At 40.8% G+C, this 12,453-nt stretch overlaps 1 protein-coding gene across 1 annotated transcript in view; it reads left to right on the top strand.

The window, feature by feature from the left end:
- Positions 1–1,007: 1,007 nt before the first annotated feature.
- uxs1 (UDP-glucuronate decarboxylase 1) overlaps positions 1,008–12,453 on the top strand; it is a 98,862-nt gene continuing 87,416 nt past the window's right edge. The window contains exon 1 of the mRNA XM_064944050.1: positions 1,008–1,755. Within this exon, the coding sequence (XP_064800122.1) occupies positions 1,665–1,755 (91 nt within the window). The 5' untranslated portion in view covers positions 1,008–1,664. The remainder of the gene's footprint in view (positions 1,756–12,453) is intronic.

Below are 12,453 nucleotides of genomic sequence, written 5' to 3' on the forward strand. Positions count from 1 at the left end.
GTGCATTAACAAAGTACTAAGTAAAGGGTCTGAATACTTATGTAGATGTAATATTTCAGTAGAAATAGTAATAATTATACATTTGCAGAAATTTCAAAAAAATTATTTTTGCTTTGTCATTATGAGGTATTGTGTGTAGACTGATGGGGGGGGGATATAATCAGTTTTAAGGCTGTAATGTAACAAAATGTGGAAAAGGTGAAGGGATCTGAATACTTTTCCGAATGCACTCTAACTGTAACTCTGGAGTTGAAAATATCACTGTAGGAAATAAAATGTCTTTAGTCATAGATAGGTTACATTTTTTATCTGTTGAAATAATCGAACCACGGATCATTCATTAAGGGTTATTCTGCAAATATAAATGTACTAGATATGAAGGTTATATAAACACACAACCTCTCTCTGTGTAGAAGTGATATTCAGAAAACACTTAATCTCATTCTGCTTTGCTGAAGATCTATTCAATGTTTTGACTTAATAACTAGTCCCTTTTCTTTTTTATGTTCATTGCAATAGACCCAGTGTTAAAGCTGGATCACTTTCCACAGAGAACACACATCCACATCACCACCAGGCAGTAATGGCTCCTTTAAAAAAGCAGCCACCATGAACTAAAGCAGTTTGTCCCAACCAGGGTTACTAGGACCAGCGTAAGACCCTTACTAGTATAGACAGGGGAAAGAAAATATATTTTATAATGACGCATGGAACAGAGAAGCTCCTTGAATGGGTGTGGACAATTACTCAACTGTGCATAGGTTTATGAATGAGCCACTGTGCATGCGGTGAATGATTCTGTGATCGACATTCTCTGCGTGATTAACACCTAAGGTTAAAGTTCATCATACACTATCGCGATTTGTTTTTTAAATAGAGCAGTTGTAACTTTTGGGTGGTAATATTGTACATGTATAATATAATTATAAGATATGTATGTACGCAAATAAATGCAAAAAATGCCACGTCTTCACTTACAAAATCAGATGTTGAATATGTGCTATCGCGGCAGGCTGCTCAATCAAGGTCAGGAATACTCGATCACCCTGGACAGCTATCGGCCAAGTAGGGGAATAAACTCTGAATTTCTCACAATTTTATCCGGATAAGTTAAACATTAGGAAGATATTATATTTCTTCCTAACTTGTTTTGATTATAAGGTTATGTTTTAGAAAACTATGCGGAAGTAACGGTAATGAAAGATAGCAGGTCTCGCTCATCAAGAAATTGCTAATGTTGTGTGTGACCAGGCAGTTAGCTAGCTAGCTAATATTCAGTGGTTGTACAGAAATCTACTGTGTGTATTAAGTACATTTTGAATTGGAAGCTGGCGAGGGTTTGCGGCACTGATAATGAAAGTCGTACTACGACCCAGAGAGTAAAATAGCCACAAGTGGCAGTGAGTTTAACGTAGCATACTAAGCTAACTTGCTAACAATTAGCTGTGCTTTTACAGGACAGGAGGTAGCCACGTATGAACCTCTGTCCAGTCGTAGGTGCCTAATTCCTGCTTGTAATATACTAGCTAAAAACTCTTAATTTAGCAGGATATATATTAGATATTCAAAACAAGTCTAGAAGGAGCGCGCGTTTTGGTCCATAGTTCTGAAATGTTATAAACCGGAGCCTCGCGTGCTTCCGGGTTCGATGTTGCATTGAGCAGATGATGAAGCGGATCATCTGGGTGATCTCAGGACTAAACAGAAGGATGATGAAGCTACTGGTCGCCCTCGCTTTGATCGCCTACATTGCCTGTGAGTACAGTATATCTGCAATACTATTGTATCGGCCTACTGTGTTGCAGTTGCCCAGCTCAATCAATACATCTTGTGTCTGGTTCTCAGTCTCTCGAATCCAACAACAGGCTTTAATGGCAAGACTAACTTTTGTTTACATTGCTAAAATGGCCCGAACAGTAGGCGGTAGTATCCCACTTATACAATAATCAGGATGACAATAATGCTGGTGTTGCTAGTTTTGATGATGGTGGTGGTGACTAGTTATGGTGGTAATGACGATGAAGACAATTCAGGTCTAATGGTCTGAATATTTTCTTCCTGAGTGTCTATGCAATGGAGTATGTGTGTAGTGAGTAGGCTAATATGGGTCTCATCTCAAGTCTCTACTGCTGGAAGGTCAATGGGCAGGGTCAGAGCGCTCTCACATGAATAACAATATAGTCAATAGAAGGCTATAGGCCTTGTTATTTCCCCTTCATAGCTCTATGACTGGGAGGGTTGTTTGAGGGTGTGAGCAGAGTACACTAGTCCATTCAGTGATAGAACTGCCAGGGACCTAAAGATGCGATATTATCACTATACTTAGGTCCCCAATATGTATTGACATTCTCACAATTCCTTAAACAAGTTAACATCCACAGAAATTAAACTCTACGTTTAAAATCACCATTGGCCTCATAGCGAAATTCCTGAGCGGTTTCCTTCATCCCCAGCAACTGAGTTGGGAAGGACGCCTGTATCTTTGTAGTGACTGGGTGTATTGAGACACCATCCAAAGTGGAATTAATAACATGCTTAAAGGGATATTCAATATCTGCTTTTTTATTTTTACCCACCTACCAATATGTTCTTTGTGAGGCATTGGAAAACCTTCCTGGTCTTTGTTGTTGAATCTGTTTGAAATCTGTATGTATGGGGTACAGAGTTGAGGTTGTCATTCAAAAATCAAGTTAAATACTATGATTGCACACAGAGTGAGTCTATGGAACTTATGTGACTTGTTAAGCAAATGTTTACTTCTGAACTTATTTAGGCTTGCCATAACAAAGGGGTTGAATTCTTATTGACTCAAGATATTTCAGCTTTAAATATTTAATTTAATTTGTTACAATTTCAAAAAACACAATTCCACTTTGACATTGTAGGGTAGTGTGTATAAACTGGTGACAAAACAAATCTTAATTTAATCCATTTAAAAATGAATCTGTAACACAACAAAATGTGGAACAAGTCAAGGGGTCTGAATACTTTCTGAAGGCACTGTATATGTACAGTTGAAGTCGGAAGTTTACATTTGTTTTTATTTTTAATTTCACGTTTATTTAACCAGGTAGGCTAGTTGAGAACAAGTTCTCATTTGCAACTGTAACCTGGCCAAGATAAAGCATAGCAGTGTGAACAGACAACACAGAGTTACACATGGAGTAAACAATAAACAAGTCAATAACACAGTAGAAAAAAATAATCTATATACATTGTGTGCAAAAGGCATGAGGAGGTTGGCAATAAATAGGCCATAGGAGTGAATAATTACAATTTAGCAGATTAACACTGGAGTGATAAATGATCAGATGAACATGTGCAAGTAGAGATACTGGTGTGCAAAAGAGCAGAAAAGTAAATAAAATAAAAACAGTATGGGGATGAGGTAGGTAAATTGGGTGGGCTATTTACCGATGGACTATGTACAGCTGCAGCGATCGGTTAGCTGCTCAGATAGAAGATGTCTAAAGTTGGTGAGGGAGATAAAAGTCTCCAACTTCAGAGATTTTTGCAATTAGTTCCAGTCGCAGGCAGCAGAGAACTGGAAGGAAAGGTGGCCAAATGAGGTTTTGGCTTTAGGGATAATCAGTGAGATACATCTGCTGGAGCGCGTGCTACGGGTGGGTGTTGCCATCGTGACCAGTGAATTGAGATAAGGCGGAGCTTTACCTAGCATGGACTTGTGTATGACCTGGAGCCAGTGGGTCTGGCGACGAACATGTAGCGAGGGCCAGCCGACTAGAGCCTACAGGTCGCAGTGGTGGGTGGTACATACACCTTAGCCAAATACATTTAAACTCAGTTCTTCACAATTCCTGATATTTAATCCTAATAAAAATTCCCTGTTTTAGGTCAGTTAGGATCACCACTTAATTTTAAGAATAGTAGAGAGAAGTATTTCTTTCAGCTTTTATTTCTTTCATCACATTCCCGGTGGGTCAGAAGTTCACATACAAATCGAATCAAAGTTTACTTGTCACGTGCGCCGAATACAACAGGTGTAGACCCTACAGCGAAATGCTTACTTACAGGCTCTAACCAATAGTACAAAAAAGGTATTAGATGAACAATAGGTAAGTAAAGAAATAAAACAGTAAAAAGACAGGCTATATAGAGTAGCAAGGCTACATACAGACACCGGTTAGTCAGGCTGATTGAGGTAGTATGTACATGTAGATATGGTTAAAGTGACTGTGCATATATGATGAACAGAGAGTAGCAGTAGCGTAAAACAGGGGTTGGTGGGTGACGGGACACAATGCAGATAGCCCGGTTAGCCATTTTGCGGGAGCACTGGTTGGTCGGCCCAATTGAGGTAGTATGTACATAAATGTATAGTTAAAGTGACTATGCATATATGACAAACAGAGAGTAGCAGCAGCGTAAAAATAGGGGTTGGGGAGTTCTGAGAAGCCTTTTTGTCCTAGACTTGGCACTCCGGTACCGCTTGCCATGCGGTAGTAGAGAGGACAGTCTATGACTAGGGTGGCTGGGGTTTTTGACAATTTTTAGGGCCTTCCTCTGACACTGCCTGGTGTAGAGGTCCTGGATGGCAGGCAGGTTAGCCCCTGTGATGTACTGGGCCGTACGCACTACCCTCTGTAGTGTCTTCGGCTTGCAAGTCTCCCCCTTTTTCTCTAAACATAACGATGGTCATTATGGCCGAACAGTTCTATTTTTGTTTCATCAGACCAGAGGACATTTCTCCAAAAAGTATGATTTTTGTCTCCATGTGCAGTTGCAAACCGTAGTCTGGCTTTTTTGTGGCGGTTTTGGAGTCGTGGCTTCTTCCTTGCTAAGCGGCCTTTCAAGTTATGTTGATATAGGACTCGTTTTACTGTGGATATAGATACTTTTGTATCGGTTTCCTCCAGCATCTTCACAAGGACCTTTGCTGTTGTTCTGGGATTGATTTGCACTTTTCGCACCGAAGTACGTTCATCTCTAGGAGACAAAACACGTCTCCTTCCTGAGCGGTATGACGACTGGGTGGTCCCATGGTGTTTATACTTGCGTACTATTGTTTGTACAGATGAACGTGGTACCTTCAGGCGTTTGGAAATTGCTTCCAAGAATGAACCAGACATTTTGGAGGTCTACAATTTTTTTTTCTGAGGTGTTGGCTGATTTCTTTTGATTTTCCCATGATGTCAAACAAAGAGGCACTGAGTTTGACGGTAGGCCTTGAAATACATCCACAGGTACACCTCCAATTGACTCAAATGATGTCAATCAGCCTATCAGAAGCTTCTAAAGCCATGACATCATTTTCTGGAATTTTCCAAGCTGTTGTAAGGCACAGTCAACTTAGTGTATGTAAACTTCTGACCCACTGGAATTGTGATAGATTATTTCACTTATAATTCACTATCTGTAAGCAATTGTTGGAAAAATGACTTGTGTCATGCACAAAGTAAATGTCCTAACAGACTTGTCAAAACTATAGTTTGTTATCAAGAAATGTGTGGAGTGGTTGAAAAACAAGTTTTAATGACTCCAACCTAGGTGTATGTAAAGTTCCGACTTCAACTGTACATATGTACCTAATGTACCTCGTACCCCGGCACATGGACTCTGGACTGGTACGCTGTCTATATAGCCAAGTTGTCATTACTCATTGTGTATTTATTATTACATGTTATTACTTGTCTATCACATCTCTATTTTCGCTCTCTCTGGTTTGTTGGAAAGGGCCCCCGTAAGTAAGAATTTCGCTGTTCGTCTTCACCCGTAGTTTATGATGGACTTGACTCATAACATTTGATTTGATTCTATATGTATTGCGATTTGATACTGCTTGCAATTTGATGTTCCAAACATATTGCTCACTATATGTCTCACTATATGTCTGCTGCAGAGAGCATGAGAAAATTCATTTTGATCAGTCATATAAATGACATCACTACTAGCTGTAGTAGAACGACTTAATGGTGACTTGCTATTAAGTTTTAGTTCTACTTTACTGTCCTTAATAACAAGCCTTTGTCTGAGAATTCTGACTTCTGTTGTGTACTTGTTGTCATCATGCCAATCCTTTCAAGATAATTTAGAAGAGAGATTTTATTGATACTTTTTCCAGAAGTGCCCCAAATCCGTCAATTCTCTTGCCTGTCGCTGCCCTCCTACACTCCACTCCTCCTATTGATTTTCTATAGAGTAGACAAAGATCGACACTTACTCGGTCCTCTGCTCCATTCTCTACAAAATGTCAGATGCCAGTCCCAGAACTCTGGAGCAGAGCAGAGACATCCAGGATTGACAAGGCACAACCAGGCTGGCTGCTGTCCCCTGGCCAGCTGTTCACCAGGGTGTCTATCTGAAGAGGGAAGACGGGGATGTAAAGCTAGTTATAGTTTTTCACATATTTTTAGAGATTTGTTTAGGAGTTAGCCTTGGAAGCGTAGGGATTCATATTTTGCCTAAAATAAAAAGTGTGGCAGTATCTGGGTGTTAATTAGGCTTGTTGTTGTTACACTTGTTTTGTTTTTGCCTCTAGGCCTAATGCACTGCTTTGTTCTCCACAGCTCATGTAAAAAAACAACACCTCTGAATTAAGAGAACATCACATACCCTGGCCTTTTAAATGGATAAAATTGAAAAAACACACAGTCACATTCACAGAAGAAGATTCATTCAATTATTTTCTTTGAACATTTATTTTCCAATTAGCCACTGAGTGTGGCCTTTGGCAAGTTGCCAGGGTTTTGGAGGGAGAGTAAAGTCCCAGCTGCTCTTAGGACTAGGGCTGGGCAATCCCTTACAAAAAAGATTGCCGTTTTGAAACTGCAGTAAAAGTGCAGTAACTGCAGTTGAGTCGACTGGTATTTTGGATGCAGTAATTTTGTAGTATAACTGCAGTTACACTGCAAAAATTACTGCAGTAATAAAAACAGTGTTATTTTGGACCCAGTATTTGCTGCATACTGCATACGTTACACTGCACTCTTACTGCAAACTTTTTTCGTAAGGGTCATTAGGTTAATTTGGCGCAATGAACCAATTGCCCGTATCACAAGAATTAAGTTTGTGTTTTTATGATTGTTTAATTATTTTTGTTCTCGTCTACTTCTGTGCTGTGCAAACTAGGCACCTTCCCACTCATACACCGATACCAAACTCCTCCCCCTGACACACAACAACATTGACGAAAGTTCACTTTTTCTTCTCTCACAACAAGCAGTTTCAACTTGCTATTTGAGGTTTGGTCCAACAGAATCGGTGAAATGGACACCGAAACACATTAAGACATTATTTTACTGTAATAGAGGAGAAGTTAACTGGTCTAACAATACCCTTTTTACGTATCAACTCCTAAAACTTAGAACAGGGCTGATCCTACTAAAGCGGGAGTGTCAATAACCTGTGATTATGGAAAATGAAGGCTCAGTTTCTGTCGCGCACGGTATTGTGGTACCACGTACTAGAGGTCTGCACTACAATGTACTTACGCTAGCAGCATTTTAGCCACAGACTTATGTGCTAGCTGTCTAGTCTGTGTTATATAAATGTGCAATGAGCATTAAAATACGCTTTCATATGAAGAATTGGCAATTCGTTTTTGTTCTGAAATTAAGCATCTTCTTATCCAGGTAGGTCACTTAATTGCAACATCTATACAAAGTGAACAGGCCGTGTTGTTCGAACAGTTGAAGATGGACAGGAGGGTGTATTCATAACAGTTAGACTGTTCTACCTTGTTAGCAAGCAAATACATCCCAAAAAATGAAATTAAGAAATATCAGAACAAGCAATGTCAGGGACTGGAATATAAATATATATACACATGTATATAAAACACTTACTGTACAAAACATTAGAAACACCTAATAGGTGTTGTTATGACCTTAATAATTCCATATCATAGTACCCCCTCCTCCCTGTAGACTGTCTCGGCGTTGTTGTTAATCAAGCCTACTACTGTTGTGTCTGCAACTATGATGATTGAGTTTGAATCGTACATGCCACGCAGTCATGGGTGAACAGGGAGTACAGGAGGGGGCTGAGCACACACTCTTGTGTGGCCCTAGTGTTGAGGATCAGCGACATGGAGATGTTGTTTCCTACCTTCACCGCCTCGGTGCGGCCTGTCAGGAAGTCCAGGACCCAATTGCACAGGGGGAGTTGAGACCCAGGGCTTCAAGCTTAATGATGAGCTTGGAGGCTACTATGGTGTTGAATGCTGAGCTGTAGTTGATGAACAGCATTCTGCATAGGTATTCCTCTTGTCCAGATGGGAGATGGCAGTGTGATGGTGATCACGTAGTATATGGACCTATTGGGGCGGTAAGCAAATTGAAGTGGGTCTAGGGTGACAGATAAGTTGGAGGTGATATGAACCTTAGTTCAGTCTCTCAAAGCACTTCATGATGACAGAAGTGAGTGCTACAGGGCAATAGTCATTTAGTTCAGTTACCTTTTGCATTCTTGGATACAGGAACAATGGTGGCCATCTTGAAGCATGTGGGGACAGCAGACTGGGATAGGGACAGATTGAATATGTCCGTAAACACACCAGCCAGCTGGTCTGTTCATGCTCTGAGGAGCCGGCTAAGGATGCCGTCTGGGCCGGCAGCCTTGCGAGGGTTAACACGTTTAAATGCCTTTCTCACCACGGAGAAGGAGGGCCCACAGTCCTTGGTAGTGGGCCGCGTCGGTGGCACTGTATTATTCTCAAAGCGGGCAAAGAAGGTGTTTAGTTTGTCTGGAAGCAAGATGTTGGTGTCTGTGATGTGGCTGGTTTTCCTTTTGTAGTCTGTGATTGTCTGAAGGCCCTGCCACATACGTCTCGTGTCTGAGCCGTTGACTTGCAACTCCACTTTGTCTCTCTACTCACATTGTGGTTGCTTGATTGCCTTGTGGAGGGAACAACTACACTGTTTGTATTCGGCCATATTGCCAGTTGCCTTTCCATGGTTAAATGCGGTGGTATGCGCTTTCAGTTTTGCGCATCTATCCACAGTTTCTGGTTAAGGTAGGTTTTAATAGTCAAAGTGGGTATAACATTTCCTATACACTTTCTTATAAACTCACTCACTGAATTAGCGTATACGTCAATATTATTCCCTGAGGCAACCCGGAATATATTCCAGTCTGCGTGATCAAAACAATTCTTAAAGTGTGGATTCCGATTGGTCAGACCAGCATTGACTAGTCCTTAGCACGGGTGCTTCCTATTTGAGTTTCTGCCTATAGGAGTGGAGGAGCAAAATAGAGCTGTGGTCAGATTTGCCAAAAGGAGAGCAGGGGAGGGCCTTGTATGCATCGCGGAAGTTAGAGTAACAGTGGCGCAGGCAAAATGCTGTACGAGTGCTACAGATGATATGCTGATAGAATTTAGGTAGCCTTGTTCTCAAATTAGCTTTGTTCAAGTCCCCAGCTACAATAAATGCAGCCTCAGGATATATGGTTTCCAGTTTGCATAGAGTCCAGTGAAGTTCCTTGAGGGCCGTTGTGGTATCGGCCTGAGGTGGGTTATACACAGCTGTGACAATAACGGAAGAGAATTCTCTTGGGAGATAATAAGGTCGGTATTTGATTGTGAGGAATTCTAGGTCAGGTGAACTTAAGGACTTAAGTTCCTGTATGTTGTTACAATTGCACCATGAGTCGTTAATCATAAAACACACACCCCCGCTAGCATTTTCAGAATTACCCACTCCAACAGCCACCCACCCACCCAACAGCCACCCACCCACCCACAGCTTCTTACTGCCCTTGGGAGTCTCATTCAACAACCCATCGCAAAGGATTTTTCCTCTTTCAATTAAAGACATTGTATGCTTCAATCAACATTTGCTTGCACTCTTCTGGTTGAATGGGTTGTGAATATGTGATATCGATCACAATTGAGGGTGTTCCGAAGCCACTTTGATCCAGTTGGCACTACAATGGAAGTGTTTTGTCTTTTATTGTTTTGCGCTCATCTCATACACACACACACACACAGACACACACACACACACACACACACACACCGCTAAGACTTCGGCTAGTCAACGGCGTATGATTGTCACCAAGTCCCAGGGTACAAAGTGTGGATTTTCCCTTGGAGATCATCTCTCTCGCCCTCTCCATGTCTCTGCCGTTCCTTTTGAGGCTCTAGTCCAATAGCGTGGAGATCCTGAAAGCCAACTGCTGCTTGTACACGAAGTGGCTGGCTGCGCCAACACATACAGCATAAGCTAGGTCAGCCGCTGGCCATGGTAGAGACTAGAGATGGAGTTAGATCAAGTTCAGGGCCAGCCACTCTACTCCAAGTAGGCCAGATAGATAAGCCCCAGTTGGATGGCAGGTTGGTTGGCAGGAGAGACACTTGCCCTGGGTTGTTTATGACTGGAGAGAGCGATGGATAGATGGGTATGGCAGATAAGTATAAGTGACAGTTATTGCTACAGTTTCCTTATTACATCTGGAGTTTGGCTATTTGTAACAGTAGGCTGTTGCTATCTCTCATGTTTCCCTGTTTCCTTCTTTCCGTCTCTCTCCTCTCTCTCCTTGCCTGCCTCAGGCATGCCCTGGCACCAAGACTGGACTAGACTGTGTCCCCTGGTTTTGTGAGGCAGAAAAGCACGAGAGAAGGCTAGAATCGGAGACAGGAGGAGAGTGAACTGCAGGCGAGCTGAATACAGAGTATCCCTGTTCATACGAACAAGGCTATCAAACTGTCACAGGCCACTAGCAGGTCATACTGTAGCAAGTGTGTGTGTGTGTGTGTGTGTGTGTGTGTGTGTGCACCTATATGATACACTCAGAAATACACAAACCAGAGAAAGAGAGTTGGGGGAGATTTCTCCTTTTTCCTAGACATATTGATTTATTTACAGAGGATTTTGACATCCACCATCTCAGATTTCTGAAATTGTTTCTGTAGTTAGATAAGATTAGTGTTTCTGAAACAATATTTTGATGAAATGTAATTTTATCATTGAGAAATTAAGCTAATTGATTGCACCCAAATTGGCCATTTTAATTAATTGGATTCCTGTAATCGTAAATAAATATAGTACTTAACATCTGATTTGGACCATAATGAGTCCTAATAATGAGGACATGAGGAGTCCAATTACAGTGGGTAACAGAACTATTTTCACCCCCCTCAGATTTTTTTTCACATTTTGTTTTGCGTTACAAAGTGGGATTCAATTAAATTTCATTCTGTTTTTTTTTCTATATATATATATATAGATATTTTACAAATTAATTATCATAAATATAGTCGTTGCATAAGTATTCAGCCCCTTTGTTTAGACAAGCCTTTTAGTTCTGGAGTAAAATTTGCCTAAACAAATCACATAATAAGTTCCATGGACTCAGTATGAAATAATAGGAGTTAACATGACTTTTTAATGACCGCCTCTTCCTCTGTTCCCCATATATACAACAGCTGTGTAATGTTCCTCAGTCAAGTAGTGGATTTCAAGCACAGATTCAACTACCAAGACCAGGGAGCTTTCCATAAGCCTCATAAAGAAGGGCAGTGATGGGTAACAATAACAAGTCAAGACATTGAATATCTCTTTGGAGCATGGTAAAGTTAGTAATGTTGCTGTGGAGGATGTATTAAACCACACAGGGTACATCAAAGATAGTCGTCCTTCTGAACTGAGCTCAGGACTGGAAGGAAAATGCTCAGGCATGTCCATGATGATGATTGGTGATTTTAAAACGGCTACAGAGTTCAATGGCTGGGATGGGAGAAAACAGAATGGATCAACAACAATAATGACCTAAATGACAGAGTGAAAAGAATGATAAAAATATGCAAAATCCTGTATGAAACAAGGCACTAAAGTAATACTGCAGGTGAAGAAAGCACGGCAAAGGAATACACTTTTTTCCCTTAATGCAAATTATTGTTATTTTTTTCCTTTTTTTCCTTGAACCTTTATTTAACGAGGTAAGTCAGGAAAGGAAATGCAAACAAATCCTTGTGTTTGGGGCATGCTTGACATTGGTATAGAATGGGGAGATGTTCAGGATAAACAGAAACGGGATGGAGCTAAGCACAGGCAGAATCCTAGAGGAAAACCTGGTTCAGTATGCTTTACACCAGACACTGGGAAAGGAATTCACCTTTCTACAGGACAGTAATTTACAACACAAGGCCACATCTACACTGGAGTTGCTTACCACCAAAGTTACAGATTTGACTTATATCTTTAAATCTGCTTTAAAAATCTATTGCAAGACTTGACAACTGCTGTCTAGCCATGATCCCAACAGTTTAGAAACAAATAAGATCAGCATTCCTGCAACATTATCTTGTTGAAATCTATTTTGAACTCGGAGAAACTTAAGCTAATTGATTGCACCTAAATTGGCCATTTTAAATGATAGGATTAATTTAATATTCAATAATTATAGTACTGTACATCCGATTTGGACCAAACGTTTTTCTAACAATGAGTAAGACATGAGGAATCCAAATAAGTGGTCAAAACACCACAAACC

This window comes from Oncorhynchus masou, chromosome 29, assembly GCF_036934945.1.
Source record: "Oncorhynchus masou masou isolate Uvic2021 chromosome 29, UVic_Omas_1.1, whole genome shotgun sequence".
Classification (NCBI taxonomy): Eukaryota; Metazoa; Chordata; class Actinopteri; order Salmoniformes; family Salmonidae; genus Oncorhynchus; species Oncorhynchus masou.